The sequence below is a fragment of the Miniopterus schreibersii genome (assembly GCF_964146895.1).
Source record: "Miniopterus schreibersii genome assembly, chromosome: 16".
NCBI classification, from domain to species: domain Eukaryota; kingdom Metazoa; phylum Chordata; class Mammalia; order Chiroptera; family Miniopteridae; genus Miniopterus; species Miniopterus schreibersii.
The window spans coordinates 19,897,335-19,917,080 of record NC_138116.1 but is presented as its reverse complement, the minus strand read 5'-3'; the positions used below and the strand labels follow the sequence as shown (position 1 = coordinate 19,917,080).

General features: G+C 50.6%; 1 protein-coding gene across 12 annotated transcripts; it reads left to right on the top strand.

Annotated features, from left to right (window-relative positions):
• The first annotated feature begins 6,415 nt into the window (after positions 1 to 6,415).
• NFE2L1 (NFE2 like bZIP transcription factor 1) lies at positions 6,416 to 19,121 on the top strand. Of its 12 annotated transcripts, none has more exons than XM_081116188.1 (6): positions 6,416 to 6,565; positions 8,081 to 9,100; positions 13,829 to 14,044; positions 14,444 to 14,533; positions 14,761 to 14,919; positions 16,094 to 19,121. In XM_081116188.1, the coding sequence occupies exons 2-6, from the start codon at positions 8,591 to 8,593 to the stop codon at positions 17,429 to 17,431; spliced, it is 2,313 nt and encodes a 770-aa protein (XP_080972314.1). In that variant the 5' UTR covers positions 6,416 to 6,565; positions 8,081 to 8,590; the 3' UTR covers positions 17,432 to 19,121. The 12 variants fall into 12 exon arrangements, with proteins under 12 accessions (XP_080972314.1, XP_080972321.1, XP_080972323.1 ...); XM_081116193.1 differs by having other exon boundaries at positions 6,431 to 6,565; positions 13,862 to 14,044; XM_081116192.1 differs by lacking the exon at positions 6,416 to 6,565 and adding an exon at positions 6,844 to 6,969.
• Positions 19,122 to 19,746: the final 625 nt, after the last annotated feature.

Genomic DNA, 19,746 nt, shown 5'->3' with positions numbered 1-19,746 from the left:
AAAAAATAAATAAAACACAGAAATTTGTTAAAACACACACACATATTTTAAAAACATATATATGTATGTAAAAAGAACACAGCCTTCACGTTTCCCTGGACTCTGCTCCCTTCAGGGTGGGTGTGCTGGGGGTGGGGGCGTGCCCATCTCTAACCAGCCTCTGTGGAGTAGCTGGACTCAGAATTGGTCCTGAAAACATACACACACTCTCTTTGGAATCTCCAGGAAGCAAATGATTCAAACAGGTTCCCCTCTAGGTCTTGGTATATCTTGAAGGTGAGTCCATTCTGTTTCCTCTGACTCAGCCTCCTGCTGCCATATTTCTGTGCTGTCTGTCCTAGGATTTCAGCATCTGTTCTTGTGTGACAAGAAAAAACAGCTCCCTTGGGTAACAGTCTCTATCGTTCCTGCTATAATGTCAAGAGGGGGAGGTGTGTGTGGAATGTGAGCCAGAGAGAAAATGAAAGCTTCCATGCTCTGTCTACAGGTAGGTTTCCATGTGGTCACCCTAAAGGCGGCTCTCATATCTTCAAAGTTGGCTTTCTCTGGGAGAATTAAGGTTGTAGGGTAGGCAGAGAGTCTGGCAAGAAAGGGACCTCACGCTCAGCTTTATGCATGAGTGGCTTTATACATAGGATCTGAATTTTTTAAAAAAATCCTCACCCTAGGACATGTTTTCACTGATTTTCATCAGTGTGAGAAACACTGATCAGTCCCTTCCCGTACCCCCCCCCCAGACGAGGGATCGAAACTACAACCTAGATATGTGCCTTGACTGGGAATTGAACCTGCAGTCTTTTGGGACAATGCTCGAGCCACCTGGCCAGGGTACCTGAATCTGATTCTTAAACTTTGAATATGTATATTGTTATTTCCACTTAGCTCAGGAGGCCTCAACTAGTAAGTGGCAGAGCCAGATTTTTGAGCCCAGCTCTGAGTCCAAAACACCCACCCTTACAATAGTGCCTCCCTGATTGTGACATGCCACACTGAGAACTACACAAAGAAAACTACCCAGCATTGTTTGGGACAGGGCAGTGAGGACATACAAGACAGCTGAACTCAGCTTCATAAAATGCTATACAAAGACATGTAACAATGAGGCATTTTCATTGGCTAGGTCAAGGAAGAGAGCATTTTGGGATTGAGAAATAGTACATCCTTCTAGTATGTATTCATGCATTACCACTGTTGTCTTTTTTTTTTAATCCTCACCTGAGGATATGTTTTTATTGATTTTGGAGAGCGGAAGGGAGGGAAGGAGGCAGGGAGAGAAACATTGGAGGGAAGGAGGCAGGGAGAGAAACAATGATGTGAGAAACGTTGATCAGATGCCTCTGGTACGTGCCCTGACGGGAGCGAGCCCACAACCTTTCAGTGTATGGGAGGCTGCTCCAGCCACCTGAACCGCCCGGCCAGAGCCTACTGTTGTCCCTTTTTACCCAGCTTGGATTTTTTTCTCCAAGCTAGTGTTTCTCTGGCTGCACTGAAGAATTGCCAGAGGAACTTTTACAAAATTCTGAGGCCCAGGACTGCCCTGAGAGATTCTGACTTAACTGGTCAGGGGTGAGACCTGGGTACTGATTTTTTGTTGCTGTTGTTAATCCTCACTCGAGGATATTTTTTCCCATTGATTTTTCGAAAGGGTGGGAGGGAGAGAGAGGGAGACATCAATGTGAGAGAGACACATTGATTGGCTGCCTCCCACATAGGCTGCAACCCCGAGGATCAAACCTGTAACTCAGGTACATGCCCTTGACTGGGAATAGAACTGGAGATGCTTTGGTGCTCAGACTGAAGCTATAACTACTGAACACCACCAGCCAGGATTGGGCATTGATATAATTTACAAGCCCCCCAGGTGATTCTAATGTGTAGCCAGGGTTGAGAAGCAATCTCCTAAGACAGGTGTGATAGGGGTGCACAGGGAGAGAGACTGGCTTGCAGAAGAGCTTTACCTATTTTGATGGTTTAATGGTAACAAGCTTGCTAATGATGTTTACCATGTAAGAAAGGCGCCAGATGTCTGGATTAGCTAGAAAACTAATTGATTTCCTTGCAAGACATGATAACATTTAGTATTGACAGAATGTAATCCTAGAATCTCTCAGAAGAGTGTAAGGAAATCTCAGGCAGGCATCTAATCCATTCCTCTGGACTGGATGGAAGTTAGAAATTGAGAAATATTTATATAGATTAGCAACACTTAAAAACATTTTCAAAGAAAGGAAAAAATAATGGGCAACCAGAATAGCAGAAAGACTGCATTTCCCCTTAGGGGAAAAAGCAATTCCTGCTATTCCAAAACAAATCCAAGCCCCAGCCAGTCCACCTTCTCACATCCCCTTCTCCGAGGTTTTCCTGGCAGGTGTTATCCTTGCAGGATGACTGGAGGATGGATGTGCCTGCTGGTGGTAGTAACAACTTTTCCAATAGAGGAAGCTGGGTGAACAGATATGACCAGGACGAGCGGGGATTTCATAGTTATCTGTCTCTCTTTATGGCCCCAAATCCCTGTGCATTAGAACTAACCCTCTTCCTGGTGTCCCGTAGCTTTCTCTTCCTTCTTGAACAGCCTGGAGTTGCAGGGGCGAGGCCTGGTTTTATTGAAGGCTCTCAGCCTCTCCCTTAGGGAGAAATTCTCGCATGTGCTCACTTTTTCCAGTGGTCTTTCTGGTCTGATTTAATGGCTATACCAGGACTGATGACACATCAGCATGGGATCTTTCTTTGCTTCTTGGGTAAATGTCCTATTAACAGCTGTCCCAGGCAAAGGGGGCGGGGGCGTCAGGGGAAGGGAGGAGTGGTAGCTTCCTGGGAGAAGGACACACCCTGAATTTTACAAGGTTAATCACTGGGTCCTGGGAAGAAGGTTTGCACCTGCTCAGACTTGATCAGGAACTCTAGACAGAATGGAAGATAGTCTTTCGATCTCCACTCCCTGCCTTGGAGTATTAAATATCCTGGGTACCCACACCCTGCCAGGCCCAACGGCCTGCTGCTGACTGATATTTTCTCTGTATCTATATGGTATTCTCCTCAGTCCTTACAAGGGGCCAGCAATTCTTTGTCTTTTCTTTTTTCTTCCCACCTTTGTGTAATTGCTAAGCAGTAAACTTTTTTTAAACTACCAATAATAGTTCCTTTAACCCAATAACAGTTCCTAATCCATCTCTTTCCCCTCTACACTCAAATAATTATTATACACCTTTCAACACAGTACTTGAAGTTGGGAGGCAAAAGAATGTGAATGGGATAGTGGGCAAAAACAAGAGACCTCTCCACCCCCCTCTAAGAATTAAACACCTTGCTGACTGGCTCTTTCAAGCCAGAACTCACCCATGGTACTTTTCCATCGTGACTGGTCGGCAAGGTGTTTAAAGTTACTTAATGTAAGTGCAGAGAGTTATCTCGTGACCGGTCAGCAACATTCAGACACAGAAACACGTGTATACTTGTGGGCGGTCAGCAAGGTGTTACATAGAGCGCCTCATATTCTCTCAGCGTTGGCCACTCCCTCCACACCCGGCACCCCAGAAAAGAGAGAAAGGAAAGGAGAGGATGGGTAAGAGTGCCACCTCAAGAAACTGAGTCATTAAAAAGTGACCAAATGAATTTAGGCTTTCAAAGTTATGTGACAGTATCCCGTTATCTCCCCAGTGCGGCTTCCCATCTATAGCTGCAATTTCATTTCAGTGAATATTTATCTTATGTATCTGATTTCATGTTAATCATATATCCATTATATGACTTCATTTTTTTTTTTTTAAACATATCTTTATTGATTTCAGACAGAGTAAGGGAGAGGGAAAGAGAGAGATAGAAACATCAATGATGAGAGAGTCATTGATCTGCTGCAGCCCACAATCCGGGCATGTGCCCTGACCGGGAATCGAATCCTGATCGCCTGGATCCTAGGTCGATGCTCAACCGCTGAGCCACGCCCGGCCGGGCATGACTTCATTTCTTGTCCTAGGGACCTGGTACCCTGCTATACAGCTCAAAAAACTTGGAAAATACAAACGGACTTTTCCAAAACTTCCCATAAAGGACCTCCTAGTTTTAAAAAATCCTCATCCAAGGATATGTCCATTGATTTTAGAGAAAGGAAGGGGCGGGGGAGAGAGAAACATCAATGTGAGAAACATCTATTGGTTGCCTCCTGTACACATACACCCCGGCCAGGATTGAACCCAAAACCTAGGTATGTGCCCTGACCAGGAATGGAACCCACAACCATTTGGTGTATTGGACAATGCTTCTAATTAACTTAGCCACCCAGCCAGGGCATTTTTTTTTAATTTTTTTTTTAAGTTGTGTCAGAGTTTAAATTTGTTCTGTATTTTCTGTCAAACAAATGACCACACTTAGTGTGCAACCTCTCATGCTACCTTCTCAAAATAGTCATGTATTTAAGCCCTGTAACTTTAGTCCAGCCTTGGTATCTTTCAGTTCTATGGTTTTTAAAAATTTCCTTCTCAGTCCCTCTTAGTATGTTCTTAGAGTTAACGATCACATCTCATTTCTCCTCCTTTTTATCCATTAGTATTAACCCTCATGGTCTTATTAATTTAGAGGCTGAATGGTCTCCTGTTTTGAATGGTCTCCTGTTTCCTTGGTAACATGCCATATCCTTCAAAACCCATCTCCTTCAAGTATTAATTTCTGCTTTTAACAGAAACTTCTAATGACAGGCCTGTCTGCTTGAGCTCTCCTTCAATTATTCAGTAAGCATTTATTGAGGATCTACTAAGTTCCAGGCACTGTTCTAGGTTTTGGAGACTCAACAGTTAATGCACAAAATTCTAGTCCTCATGGAGTACAGGCTTGTAGCAAAAGGAATAACTAAAACATGTGCTCTTTGAATCAGTGTTTGAAATGGGTAACTAGCTGGGTAGTTTTCTGAGGATTCAGTGAATGGATGTTGGTGTATATTTCTATGTGGCGAAAGTGCTTTATAATCTGTGAAACACCCCAAATTAAGCCTCCCAACTCTCCAAACACATGATGGAGTCAGTGCTCTTATTTAACAACTTACCAGTTGGCCTCCTCCTTAGTTGTAGAAGGACCAATAGATTACTAGGATCTTTCTGAGAGTCAAGAATTTGAGTTGACGCCTTTTTGTCCTACAGCTGGGAACAACGCACTACAAACTCCAACTCAGTGAATGCCTGAATGTGGTCTTCCGACTAGCTGCATTATAATTACCCAAGTTGTACACTGGCCGGTGTGGCTCGGTTGGAACGTTGTACTGTGCACCGAAAGGTTGCCAGTTGGTTGGATTCTGTTCAGGGCACATGCCTAGTTTGCAGGTTCCATCCAATTGGGGCTTGTACAGGAGGCAACTGACCTATGTTTCTCTCTCCCCCTTACTCTCTCTAAAAACCAGTAAAAACATATCCTCAGTGAGGATTGAAAAAAATTTTTTTTAAAAAAATTACCAAAGTCCTTTAATAAGCAGGCAGGTTATCAGACTGCCACCCCGGGGTAAGTGAATTAGATTCTCTAGTCTGTGGCTTCAGAATTTGCAGGTTTAACAAGTTCCCCAAGTGATGCTGGGGATAAACAAATGTTCAAAAGTCACAGATGTTGGTTAGACGAGATGAGAAGAAATTGAGAAAAGTCCCTGAAAGGCAAGACTAAGCTCCGTGGGAGGTTGGGAGGGGGAGACCAGAGAGGGAAGGCGGCGCTCTTCCGGGTGTCTTTTATCAAGACAAAAATCGCTAATTACACCACATCCCTCACACTACCAACGTCGTACCACCGTCGTGGTAACTCGTTACCAGGGCTGTTCCCGCGATGTGGACCTAGCCTGGGACAGGGACGTAACCCGCCTAAGTCGGCGAGGGGAGTTCCGCCTGGCCCACACGAAGCGGAAGCTGGCAAAGTGTTTTCCGCCGCCAGCACCCAAAATGGCGGCACGAGCGTCGCCACCATGCGAAACACATGCTCTGTACTTCGTCTCGACCCCCTCGGGTCTCACTGGGCTTTTGCAAGTCACCGTAGGAACCCTCAAAGGGGGGATTCCACGTTCCGGCGGCGATACTGCCTCCCAACCCTAGGCCCTTTTCCCCCAGCCGAAGAAGGCACTGGAAGCGCTCTGCCTGCACACTTTGCGCGTTACCCAGCTTGTACTACCTCCTGCAGCCCGCGCAAGGCAGAGGGGGGCCATCATGCCCGGAGCGATAAGGCCTTCGCCCCACTTATTGGTGGGCCCACACTGTGGGGCGGGCGTGCACTCCCATTGGGCCGTGGATCACGCCTGTCTTGGGAAGTCGGAAAAAGGAGGAGGCAACTCAGCTATTGGGCTCTCTCTGCTGTCAATCAAAGTGACATCCGGCGACGGCCACGGTCTCGGCTGGTTGATTGGAGAAACGTGTTGGCCGTGAAGGGCGGGCTTTCGAGTGAGGTGGGCGGAGGGGGCGGGGAGGGAAGCGGAGGCTGGGGAGCTCTAGGCCGGCCGGCGGCGGCGGCGGCGGCGGCGGCGGCGGCGCCTGCGGCAAGGCCGGGTCTCGGGTCGAGGACCTGCTGTGGCAGCAGCGGCGGACGCCGAGCTCAGCAGCGGGTATCCAGCATATTCCTTTTACTGACGGAAGACGTGCAGCGTCGCGGGGCCGAGGTTTAGGAACTGAAGGGCGGCGGGGTGGAGCTGAGGGGCTGGAGGCGGGAGCGGGCGACCCAGCCGGGTTCGTGTCGGGGCCGGACCCCGGGCCTGGCTGGGAGGGGCCGCAAGTCCGTGAAGAAAGCCGGCTCCCTGGTGGGTTGGACTGGGGAGGGCTGAGGGCGCGGGAGGCGTGGTGTTAGGCCCTGGCTTAGGTGCGGGGTGGGGCCATAGCGCAGGGCGGGATGGGGTTTGGCCGTAAGGGTGGGTCAAGGCCAGGAAAGTAGCACTTGTTCGCTGCTGCCCCAGCAGGCTAGAAACCGTGGAACCGAGAGCGGGCATGGCGACTTGGTCTCAGCCGGACTCGGGTATCCGGGGCAGGGTGGGACCGGGCTCAGATCAGAGGCCTCTGGCCTTACTCGATCTTTAAGGGACTTTGTCCGGTTTCTCGAACTTAATTGGCTCTTCAGAGATTTTAGTAATAAATTGCGTGAGAACTGGAGGGCGGTGTAATCTGAAACTCTGGGTCGAAATTGTGTTTACTATAACCAAGTAAGGGTGTGTGCGTGTGTGTATGTGTAGAGGTGTGTGTGTGTAGTAGGTGTAGATCCCTTTTCCCTCTTAAGATGAAGTTAGTATGTGGATCGTCACAGTGAAGAGAGCTATGTTTTGGTTTAAAAGGTTAATAGAAGCTCAGAAGTAGAAACCAGAAACTGAAAGGCAGATTTACTCTCTCCCCACTTGGCTATCTGGGTTGAGAACTTTGCCATATCCTTCTGTTTTGGCTCAGAAGGTCATGTGAATGAAAAGAAACCTGCCTATGCAAATTATGGAGGGAATAATCCTGGCTCAATTCCCCCCTCCCATATCCCTCTTAGTATTCCCCTCCCACTTTTTTTTTTTTTTTTTAATGTGAGAGTGATAGGGAAATCAGATTTCAAAGTTGAGAAAACAAAGGCATTATGGTTTTCTGTGAAGTGGTGGCCTGTTCGTGTTCCTTGTGACCTTTTACACTCTCATCCGTTAATAATATACCCCTCCCTTTTAGAAGTGGGAGGGGACAGGGATTGTAGGCAGTTTTCTCCTGAGAGATGGGCAACCAACTTTCCTTTAAGATAGGAAATGGACTTATGCTAAAAATAGAAGCTGGGTAGTGTGTATGGAGTTGGGGGGGGAGGGTTAGTAAATCAGACATGTAAAATATTTTGGGTGCTCTGTGCATTGTTTGCTTATCCACAACAACCCATGTTTTAGGATATTGAAAGTTTTATTTACAGAAACAGGGATCCTTTGATCATTTGTGAGCAACGCATCCTTTCATAGTTGTGTCTATAAAAGGTGTTTGTTCAGGGAGTATAATAATTGACTTATATTTCTTCCTGTAAAAGTGGACTTTTAATGTGTTTCCTCCCTTCTGCCTTGATCATGGTATGAAAATTATGGAATTTTATCCTGTTGCTCTTGTGATTCCCATTTCAGGTTTCTCTGGAAACCCCCCTGGTAAGTGTGGAGGAGGCGGGACACTCTGACCCAAGACAAAAGGCCTGTAGCTCCAGCCAAAGAAAATAAACCTTAGGAGAGAGAAGGAAAAAAAAAAAAAACACACCCATCAGCTGTTCCTGAGAACAGCCTGCAGTGGAATCTACAGAGAGGACAACTAACGTGAGTGAGGAAGTGACTGTATGTGGACTGGAGACAGTAAGTCACGTGGGCCCTGAGGGCCTTGGACTGGGTTAGGAACTGTTGTACTTTCAGAGGTGAGGTGTTGAGAAGGGAAAAGTGAATGTGGTCTGGAGTGTGGCCTTGGCTCCACGGGGTGTGCTTTCCTCTGAGGCCATCAGGGAGCTCAGCCCCTGTTTTGCCAGGGTGGGGTACAGGGTTTCGCACTGAGGTGGGTAACTTGCTGGCTGGAGCAGCAGAGCAGTGGCCTTGATTTGTCTTTTGGAAGATTTAAAAACCAAAAAGCATAAACATTGTGGTCCTTCAGCAATGCTTTCTCTGAAGAAATACTTAACGGAAGGACTCCTTCAGTTCACCATTCTGCTGAGTTTGATTGGGGTGCGGGTGGACGTGGATACTTACCTGACCTCACAGCTTCCCCCGCTCCGGGAGATCATCCTGGGGCCCAGTTCTGCCTATACTCAGACCCAGTTCCACAACCTGAGGAATACCTTGGATGGCTATGGTATCCACCCCAAGAGCATAGACCTGGACAATTACTTCACTGCTCGGCGGCTCCTCAGTCAGGTGAGGGCCCTGGACAGGTTCCAGGTACCAACCACTGAGGTAAACGCCTGGCTGGTCCACCGGGATCCGGAGGGGTCTGTCTCTGGCAGCCAGCCCAGCTCAGGCCTTGCCCTCGAGAGTTCCAGTGGCCTCCAAGATGTGACAGGCCCAGACAACGGGGTGCGAGAAAGCGAAACGGAGCAGGGATTCAGTGAAGATTTGGAGGATTTGGGGGCTGTAGCCCCTCCAGTCAGTGGAGACTTAACCAAAGAGGTTAGTGGCCACATGGAGGGGTAGGTGGGAGGGGTTGGGTGGGGGTGGGGGGGGGCTGGTCCTGGAGGACTGTGGTCATACTACTAACCCCTGTAAAGAAACAGGTTCTGGGGGGTCTCAGGCATTGTTCTTGGATAGGAATGAGCTGAATTGTCTGACTAGGATTGGGGGCTGGGAGCATTTCCTGTGTTGAACCATTGACCCACCTCTAAATGTACTGTCAGGGCAGTGGGAGGTTCCTAGAACATGCCAGTGTGTTTACTGCTTGGATTTCAACATGACTCCTGGAGGCCCTGGGGTGGGGGAGGGAGTCATGTTGTGATGGGCTTTGATGTGGTGTATATCTGTTGCTAAGACACAAATGCTTTGTGGACTCTTGCCTTGTACCTCCCCCCACATCAAAACAGACATACATATCTTGAAGTTCTCCTCCTTTGTGGTCAGTCGTGTTGTTGTTTTAAGGTCCTGATAAGTCCACTCTCCTGGGCCTGAGCCAAGGGGTAGATTTAGATAGTTATTCTCGGTCCAGTGAGGACCAAGGCTCCCATCTTTGCTGAAGGTCCGCTGCAGGGAGTAGAAAGGTGAGGCCTGGGAGCTAGAAGAGGAAATGCATTCTGCTGCCTGAGTCTGCTTGCTCTGAGCTGTTAGAGATCTTTAGCTCCTGACATGTGGCATACTGTTCTCCTGACATACTGTTATGGGCAGAAGGTGATGCAATTGCCTTCAATTATTTGAATGGCTACTACTGCCCCTACCCCACCAACGCAATAAGATGGCTTTGAGCTCTATGTTTGGCCCTGGCTTGCCACTCAGCCCCAAGGAACTTGAAAAAAAGGCCCACTGCAGTCTCCTGGCCATTAGGGAAAGAGAAGACTGGATTGCACTAGGCTGGGTTTTCTAGAAGTGAGTCTTGGGGGTGGAGAGAGGGGATGTTAAGTGTTACAGATGCTGGACTTTCTTCTTTCTGCCTACTGGTCAGACCAGGCTTTGCCGCCTGTCCTGCACTTGAGCCTCTTCCAAAGCTCAGTTCTCTGAATGTTAGTGACTGTTGAGGAATGTTGGCTTCCTCTGGGCCAGAGGTCCTAAACTGGGGGTGATTTTCCTCCCCAGGGGACATGTGGCAATGTCTAGAGACACTTGGTTGTCACACCTAGAGGTGCTATTGGCATCTAGTGGGGAGATGCCAGGGGTGCTGCTAAACTTCCTAAAAAGCACAGGGCAGTCCCCAAACGACAGACTGATATGGCCCCAAATGTCAGTAGTGCCAGGTTGCTCTGGTGTTCAGCTGGCTCATACTGGGTCCACTTTGAGAGAGACTAGAATTATATGAGCACGGGAGCCATGAGTATTCCTTACCTTTCAGTGCATTTTTTCTTAGATTCTTACAGTGCCATTGGGAACTTGAACCTCTCTCCTGTTTTCTCTGTCCTTTCCCTTCAAATGGACTCCAGTCTTGGCACAGTGGTCTGAAGAAGTATGCCTCCCAGCCTCCTCTTCTGTCCTCCCTCCCCAGTGTTGCTCCCCAAGGGAATGGGTGTAACTGGGCTTGCTCTTGGGAACCCTGCAGGGGGAGCTCCATTCCTATTCTTGCTGGGAGCTCTCCTGGGGTGGGATGTTTTGGATATAATGTGGCTGGATTGGGGTGAAATGGGGGGGACTTTGACCCTGTTTTCCTCCATTTCTTGGCCTTCGAGGTTATGTTTTCCCTCATAGCAGGCCTTCACTGCTCCCTTTTGGGGGCAGGCAGTGGGTCAGCATTAGGGGCCCAGGCTAGGTATGGGGGAAGGGAGGATTATTATGTGTCTAGAACAACATTTCCTCAGCAACTCAGGGATAAAAATACCCAGGTCTAGAGCATGTGACAGGCATTGCTGGAGCTGGTATTATCCCTGGGGTGGCAGCGCTCCCCTGCTGCCAGGCCTGTTCGATGGACAGCCATAGCCCAGGCCCTTGTCAGGGATAGGATTCCCCTCGAGGTTGGCACTCTGCCCAGAGTGAGGGTGGCCTGTGTACAGCTCTTTCCAGGCAAGGAGCAATCTGTGACCAAGGAGAACATGCTGTCAATGACCTGACCTTAGGCTCAAGGGGAGCAGCAGTGAGGGTCGGAGTCAGAACTGTGATGATGATTCTGTCAGGGGTTTCTTTCTTCTTTAGAGATGTGGGCCAGGGATCAAGCAGAGAATACTCTTGAACAAAGCTAGGGTGGAGGGAGTGGGGACACGTTTGTGGCCAGTACGTTGGGGGCGTTGCAGAACACCTGTCTCCTTCAGTGTTGGCCTTCAGGCTCTATTGCCTGGGGTTAGGTAGGCCTGGCCAGCACGGTGACATGGCTGCACACTGCAAATGGCATTTTCCCTTCCTCTCTGGCCTGTTGTAGGGTGACAAAGCCCCTGATCACAGTGGGTCTGGGTGCACTGGGTTCCTGCCCAGTCTGGCTTGTGATCCTTGGGCTTGAGGACAACTGGCTACAGTCCTCCAGAGGAACGGGAAAACTACTTCCACTTCCACGGAAGAACTTAAATTCCCGCAGAGGCTTCAGGAGTGTCTACCCAGTCCCGAGTGGGCTGGGTAAGCAGGATGCGACTGGAAGGAGAGTCGCACCCCTTCCCCCAGGGCTCTCTCACTGCCCCACCCCCGCTGGCTTTCTGGGCTGGGTGGGGCTGCCCGCCCCTGGGTGCGTCTCCTTGAGGAGAGGAGGCGGCCCAGGGATGGGCTGGTTCCTTGCGGCAGCTTCTCCAGCTGCCCTGGTGCAGAGATTGGCTCTGGGCTGCAGCTAGGTAACAGGCGGTGGGAGGGGATTGGCTCTTTCCGCATCTCCAGCGGAGACTTGGGGGAGGAGATTGGCTCTCGTCGCAGCCTAGGTAACGACAGTGGGAGGGGATTGGCTCTTTCCGCAGCCCAGCTGCTGACCTGGGGGAGGGGATTGGCTCTCTGCAGCCTCAGCAGTGACCTGCGGGGTGGGAGGGGGAGGGGATTGGCTCCTTGCTGCAGCCTAGGTAACAAGTTTGGGGGGCGTGGGGATGGGGAGAGGGAGGAGTGGGAGGATAGGCCCAGGAGGGAGCTTGCTTTCCTCTGCAGCTTGATCACGGAGCATGGGGTGGGAGTCCCATCTCACTGCAGCCTCTGCGGTGAGCTCAGGGTGGGGGCTGCCGGGCGCCTGAGTGGAACTGGGGTTGTGAGGTGGGAGGGGGCTGTTCAAGGATGGAGAAAGAGGGCTGGGCTGGGCCGCCCAGGCAGCAGTACGGGCGGGGCACCTCCTCAGGCCCCTCGGAGCTAGCACAGGGCCACCCTTCCAGCCTGGTGTGCTCCCTGCGAGCCAAGAGCTCCTTACAGCCCCCTGTCCGGCTTCCCGGCACCGGCTGCCCTGGGGCTCATCTCGCAGACCATGACCCGCCTGGACCGCAGCTCTCACAGTGGTGGGGGCCCTGCCAAAGGGAGCAGGCCCCTTAACTCTTTGCTGGCTGGTCACCGGGTGGCCCAGTCCCCCTCTGCTCCTGGGTCCAGGGCTTCTGTTCAGGTTGGTGTATGTGGGGAGACCAAAAGGAGAGGTACACTTGGTGGGAGGTCTTAGGATCAAGGAGGGTTTTGGTGGGAAAGGATACCTGATCAGGGCTGAAGAGGTGGGTCTAATCTAAGGATGTTTTTTTCTGAAAAGTGCCAGCTTCTTAACCTGAATGGAAGGCAACAGTAGGGTTTCTTTAGCTGTAGGAGGCAGCATGTGTAGAAAAGCCCAAGTAGCTCTTATTTACTGGGGTTCTGTGCTGGTGGCAATGGGGGTGGCAGTTGGTGCCGGAACTGATCAGGAGCCACCAGGGTAAAGCAGGAGGGAGGTGTTTTGGTACCTGAGGCAGCAGCTGTGGCCAAGTGGTGATGGAGGCTATGTCCTTGAGGGGGTTGACTGATGGGGAGTTAGTGAGTCCTGGGGTGTGGTAAGGAAGGGAGTGAGAACTCTGGTATGAGGGGGCACCATGGAGCTAGCCTTGGCAGGGGTGGGGTGCCCAGTGAGGATCAGCTGACTGCTGGAGGCTCTCCTGGGATCCGCAGCTTGCTAGGGTAAGCTGAGAGTGGGGATTCTGGCAGGGATGGATCTTGAGGTTAGCCAGGGCTTTAAGAGTTGTGGGTGTTCAGCCTTACTCCTGCCTTAGCCAGGGAAGGGGGAATGACTTTAAGGAGGTCTGGACAGCCCTTCCTTGTCATTGGTTGCATCAGGTGGTTGCAAATGCAGGGATTTTCCTCTCCAGCCCCCCTCCCCCTTATGCAAATGAAATGGTACCATAGGCTGATGCAAGCCTGGCCACCACAAAGCAATTCTGCATGACAATTTGCCCTTGCTTGCTGTGGCAAAGCTTCCTACACACCATGTTTTAAGGGATTCCTATACCCCAAATGAGAAATGTCTCTTAATTTCTCCCTTTTTTCTTAGTGATGAGGTGGCCCTGCCTTTTGGCCAGGGTGTGTTTCTGGTCCAGAACCTAAACCCACAGACCTGTATGGTGATGGTCATGCTAGAGGTTTTTGCTAGGTCCTGGATTTTTCAGAGGCTGGTGTCTGGAAATGAATGAATGAAGCCTTGCTGATGCAGAGTGGCTGGGGGAAGAGGCTGGCAGGTGTAGGGCCAGGAGGGATTAATGGGAGTGATGCTAGGAAGGACCCTCTGAGAGGCAGGACAGGGAGGGAGGGTGGGGACCCTGGACCTGAGAGCTAAAGTAATGGTGATCTGTCTTTCAGGACATAGATCTGATTGACATCCTTTGGCGACAGGATATTGACCTTGGGGCTGGGCGTGAGATTTTTGACTATAGTAACCGCCAGAAAGAGCAAGATGTGGATAAGGAACTGCAAGATGGAGTGGAGCAGGAGGACACCTGGCCAGGCGAGGGCACAGACGTTCTGGGACGAAACCTGCTAGTGGATGGAGAAACTGGGGAGAGCTTCCCTGCCCAGGTACTCCCACCTCTGCTCACTCCTGGAAACGTCTCCTTAGAGAAAGCAGTTGTGCCTTATGGGATGGACCTGAGTGTATATTTTGGTATGGGTCTCTTAAGTCACAGTGAGTGGGCTAAGAAAGGAGTGGATGAGCAGAACAGAAACAGGTAACAAACAGCACAGAGGAGGCAGAACACCTAGCAGATTCCTACTTGCGTCAGGACTCTTCCACCCTCCCTCTGTTCTCCCCTGGAGTTTGGGACTTAGGGTCAGTTGTTAGCCCAGGGACAGAGGGAGAGTGTATACCTACAGCCACACACGTCCTCCTTCAGCATCCCCTTGGGAAAGCTGGGGAAGAGGCTTTAAACCTGCAGGCAGCCAAAGTCCAGGTCAGACTTACAGTTGCTGTTGCCACAGGTGCCTGGTGGGGAGGACCAGACAGCCCTGTCCTTGGAAGAGTGCCTTAGGCTGCTGGAGGCCACCTGCCCCTTTGGGGAGAATGCTGAGGTGAGCAGGACTCCAGGGGAGAGCCCACCAAGCCAGCAGGGCAGCCTGCATACAGTGTTCCTTTGCGGCTGCCTGAGGGGCCAACTCTTGGTTCTGGCCTTGTCTTGGCTGCTGGGGGTGAAATCAGAGGAAGGACGAACCAGAACTTCAGGTGGTAGTGTCTGGGAGGAAAACAGAAGGCTGGTCTTTCCTTCTTTCTCTGTTAAAGGCTCTGTGTTTTGCCCTAGTTTCCAGCAGACATTTCCAGCTTAACAGAAGCAGTGCCTAGTGAGAGTGAGCCCCCAGGTCTTCAGAATAACCTCTTGTCTCCTCTCCTGACGGGGACAGAGTCACCATTTGATTTGGAACAGCAGTGGCAAGATCTCATGTCCATCATGGAAATGCAGGTAGGACTATCAGAGCACAAACCTATTGGATTTGTGGGGTCTTAGCATTCACATCTCTGATCTATAGGAAAGTGGGAACACAGAGAGGTAACTATCTAGGTGTTGTCTCCTTGAAGCAGTAGGGGGTAGAGTCAAGAGTGGGGTTTGGGTTAAAACTCCACGGCTTGAGCCTTTTAGAGTGGGCCTGCTTCCTAGGTGTGCCTTCTTTCCTTCAATCAGATTATCACTGGGCTGGGTGCTTCCAAGGTTTAGCATTTATAAAAGCTGACATTCATGCAATGTTTTATAGCCATCGTCATCTCACTTGGCCCTTACAATCATCTTGTCAGCCCAATATTATTATAATTATTATTTTTAATCCTCACCCGAGGATATTTTGTCCATTGCTTTTTGGAGAGTGGGAGGGAGAGAGAAACATCAATGTGAGAGAGAGACACTAATTGGTCACCTCCTGCACACGGGGATCCAGCCTGCAGCCGAGGTAGGTGCCCTTGGCTGGAATCAAACCCAGGACTCTTCAGTCCAATGCTCTAACCACTGAGCCAAACCAGCTAGGGCAGCCTTTTATTATTTTACTTTATTTTTTTTTATTTAAAAAAAAAAAAAAATCTTTATTGATTTCAGAGAGAGGCAGGGAGAGGGAGAGAGAGAAACATCAGTGATGAGAAAGTCGTCATTGATTGGCTGCCTCCTGCACACCCCGAACTGGAGATTCAGTCCACAACCTGGGCATATGCTCTGACTGGGAATCAAACCGCTATCTCCTGGATCCCAGGTCATCTTCAGAGAGGTTAAGTGATATATCCATGGTCACACAGCAAGTGGTACAGCTAAGTTTTCTCATTCCAAGGTTTGGTCTTTTTACTATGCTGATTTTGCAATAAAGAGGTAATGTTAGGTGTTTTCTTACTCTCCCTTCAAGATGGGGGAGTCTGGCCAAACATGAGCTGGTCAGTCCTGTATTAGAGTGGAGTCCATAGGGAGGAACTCATCTCTACCAGACTCAGTGGACCAATTGGGGCAGGAGCTGATGCTGTGGGCTCTGATTTCCAGTTTCTTGTTTTTATACCCATGCAGTTGTGCCTGTGTTGGGTGCCTGCTCGTATGAGCCCCTAGCCTCACCTGGGGAGGGAGTCTGCTCTGAGTGAAAGGTGACACTCTTCTTCCCTCCCAGGCCATGGAAGTGAACACATCAACAAGTGAGATTCTGTACAGTGCCCCTCCTGGAGACCCACTGAGCACCAACTACAGCCTTGCCCCCAACACTCCCATCAATCAGAATGTCAGCCTGCATCAGGCATCCCTGGGGGGCTGCAGCCAGGACTTCTCGCTCTTCAGCCCCGAGGTGGAAAGCCTGCCTGTGGCCAGCAGCTCCACACTGCTTCCGCTGGTCCCCAGCAATTCTACCAGCCTCAACTCCACCTTTGGCTCCAACCTGGCAGGCCTCTTCTTTCCGCCCCAGCTCAATGGCACAGCCAATGACACGGCAGGCCCTGAGCTGCCTGACCCACTGGGGGGTCTGTTAGATGAAGCGATGCTGGATGAGATCAGCCTAATGGACCTGGCCATTGAAGAAGGCTTTAACTCTGTGCAGGCCTCCCAGCTTGAAGAGGAATTTGACTCTGACTCAGGCCTCTCCTTGGACTCTAGCCATAGCCCTTCCTCCCTGAGCAGCTCGGAAGGCAGCTCTTCCTCCTCTTCTTCCTCCTCCTCCTCCTCTGCTTCTTCCTCAGCCTCTTCCTCCTTTTCCGAGGAAGGTGCTGTTGGCTACAGCTCAGACTCTGAAACCCTGGATCTAGAAGAGGCAGAGGGCGCTGTGGGCTATCAACCTGAGTATTCCAAGTTCTGTCGCATGAGCTACCAGGATCCGTCACAGCTCTCCTGCCTGCCCTATTTGGAGCATGTGGGCCACAACCACACGTACAACATGGCGCCCAGTGCCCTTGACTCTGCTGACCTGCCACCGCCCAGCGCCCTCAAGAAAGGCAGCAAGGAGAAGCAGGCTGACTTCCTGGACAAGCAGATGAGCCGGGATGAGCATCGAGCACGAGCCATGAAGATCCCCTTCACCAATGACAAAATCATCAACCTGCCTGTGGAGGAATTCAATGAGCTGCTGTCCAAATACCAGCTCAGTGAAGCCCAGCTGAGCCTCATCCGGGACATCCGGCGCAGGGGCAAGAACAAGATGGCAGCGCAGAACTGCCGAAAGCGCAAGCTGGACACCATCCTGAACCTAGAGCGGGATGTGGAGGACCTGCAGCGTGATAAAGCCCGACTACTGCGAGAGAAGGTGGAGTTCCTCCGGTCTCTGCGGCAAATGAAGCAGAAGGTCCAGAGCTTGTACCAGGAGGTGTTTGGGCGGCTGCGAGATGAGAATGGGCGACCCTACTCGCCCAGTCAGTATGCTCTTCAGTACGCTGGGGATGGCAGTGTCCTCCTCATTCCTCGCACCCTGGCCGACCAGCAGGCCCGGCGGCAGGAGAGGAAGCCAAAGGACCGGAGAAAGTGAGCCTGGGGAGGAAGGGGGGTTGACACCAAGATCGAAACTGGAGAAGGGCTGGGCCTGGACCTGGACCTACAAGAGGGGACTTGAATGCCTTCTTAATCCAATAGATCTCCTCAGATGGGATGACTGGGTCAGTGGACAGGAAGAGGCACAGGCACAGGCGCTGTCTGGCTCAGCTTCCCCCACTGGGGAGGGTGGAAGTTGCCAGACTGTTTGGGTGGATAAGGTCCTCACCCATCCCCCTTTCCTTTGAGGGTAGGGGTGGGGTGGTGAAGGCATTGATGGAGGCGGACAAAGGGGAAGGAAGGGACTTGGGAGAGGAAGTAGTAGGAAGTCTCATTCCAGGAAGGAAAGAAACCAAAAAAAAAATCAAAGCTGGAAGTAGTGCAGGTTAAGATTGAATCTCACCAGGATTCCAGGCAGCAGGTTTTAGGTGGGACAAGGTCATTGGTGTGAATAAACCCCACTTCACCCCAGGGGAGGAACACAGACAGGGTGGGTTCTGGGAGGGGCTTTGTGAACTCTTTCTGCTCCCACACTTTGGCATCCCTGAAGGGGAGCTCTTAGATAACTCCTTGAATGTTTCAACACGGGAGCCACTGGGACCCAGCAGTAGCTTGGAGGGTTAGGGTTAAAGGGTAGAGTGAACAGGAAAGGTCCCCGTGTTGCAGCAGCCCCAACACCAAGCATGTCACTCACTGCCCTGCCACTCCATCACCCTTGGTGCCCAGTCACCCCTGAGCTGAGGTTCCCATGACTCCATCAGAGCCTGCATGCAAATGCTGTTCTCTTCCCCGCCCCTCACCGGCTGCCCAGAGGTTTTCTGCAGCTGTATGCTGGCAGTGCCCCCAGTGATGGGCCTACAGCCTTCTGGGGGCTGCTCTGAGGCAGGGGGGTGGTGTGGAGAAGCCAGGCAGTATTCAGCACAACACTGGGGAGTGACCCCTCAGGCCTCCCACCACCAACTGGGCCTGTCACTGGAAAAGAAAACTCTGAAACCCAGCAACAACAAAATACTAGTCCTCTTAGAGTTTCTTGCGCCTTGATTTTTTTTTTTAGGGCTTGAGCCCTGTTTCACTTATAGGGTCTAGAATGCTTGTGTTGAGTAAAAAGGAGATACCCCAATATTCAAAGCTGCTAAATGTTCTCTTTGCCATAAAGACTCCGTGTTAACTGTGTGAACATTTGGGATTTTTCTCCTCTGTCCTGAGGTCTGTCTGCTTTCTTCTTTGGGTTTCTTCCTAGGAGAATGAGAAGTGCATGTAATAGGAGGTTGAGAGACCTTCCTCTGCCACAGGCAACTTAGCACCCTGAGCTCAGCAAGGGCTCCTTGGAGGACTGTCTGGGGGAAGCAGAGAGGGGAGTGCCAAGGTGGCCATATGGTTCCAGGGCCAGTGTCTTTATTTTAACTTGCTACTGCTGCCCCCCACCCCTGTCTGGCTCTGGAGTACTGCTGGACAAGCAGGAATGAGTTGAATGGGGGAAGTGCTGATTTTCCCCATTTGGTGTGGAGGGGTGCGGGGATACAACACTAACTGAGCAGTAGGGATAGAAGGCACAAGCCTGGGAAGTGCTTTTATAAATTATTTTCCTTGTAGATTTTATTTTTAATTTATCTGTGACCTGCCAGGGAAGGGAGAGAAGAGAGCAAGAGGTTCTGAGCACATGACAAAATAAAATAAAATGGATGATTCATTCTGAAGCGCAATTTTTCCCTACCTTGAATTTAAACTGAGTAAGTAGGCCTTGGGAGGGCTGGCCATTGTGTGGCTAAGGCAGAACTCACCTGGGAAGGTGGGTAGAGGTTCACAATGAGTAATTTAGGAAAGACGAGAATAGTCTTAAATACTGTGTTAAACCTTCCAAGCAGGTGTTACGTACTTTACAAAGTTGACCAGCTGAATCCTCTCAGAGGAAGGATTCAGAATCCTTTGGGCCTTTCTCAAAGGGCTAGGTTAGGTGGAGATGGTGTCACTTGGCCCAGATCCTTACCTGTCCACCTGCAACAAACTGCATTTATCTTGACTGTGCCCTACTTGCCAAAGGGTTGCAGAGCATTGTAATCACAGTGAAGACTGTGATGGTGAAAACCTGAGAAATCAACAGGACCAACACATGCCAAGTGCTTCAGTGTAACATAGCAGGGCCACAGAACTAGAGAAATAGGAACCTAGACCCCAGGTTTTAAGGCATCAGAAAGCCCCAGCTGAGGTGACTAGTATGTTTTCCCTAAAAACAAACCTGCTTTAATACCAAGCCTCTGAAGTGCTAAGTGCTTCCAAGGTACTGGGTGGTTGCTGGAACTGCCATTTGCCCAT

What these genes read in the sequence shown, in the direction of transcription:
- NFE2L1 (XM_081116188.1), top strand. Translation starts at nt 8,591, where the DNA reads ATGCTTTCTCTGAAGAAATACTTAACGGAAGGACTCCTTCAGTTCACC. An exon ending in GGGAGAGCTTCCCTGCCCAG is followed by an intron (nt 14,045 to 14,443) that starts GTACTCCCACCT and finishes CTGTTGCCACAG; the next exon opens with GTGCCTGGTGGGGAGGACCA. An exon ending in CCTTTGGGGAGAATGCTGAG is followed by an intron (nt 14,534 to 14,760) that starts GTGAGCAGGACT and finishes GTTTTGCCCTAG; the next exon opens with TTTCCAGCAGACATTTCCAG.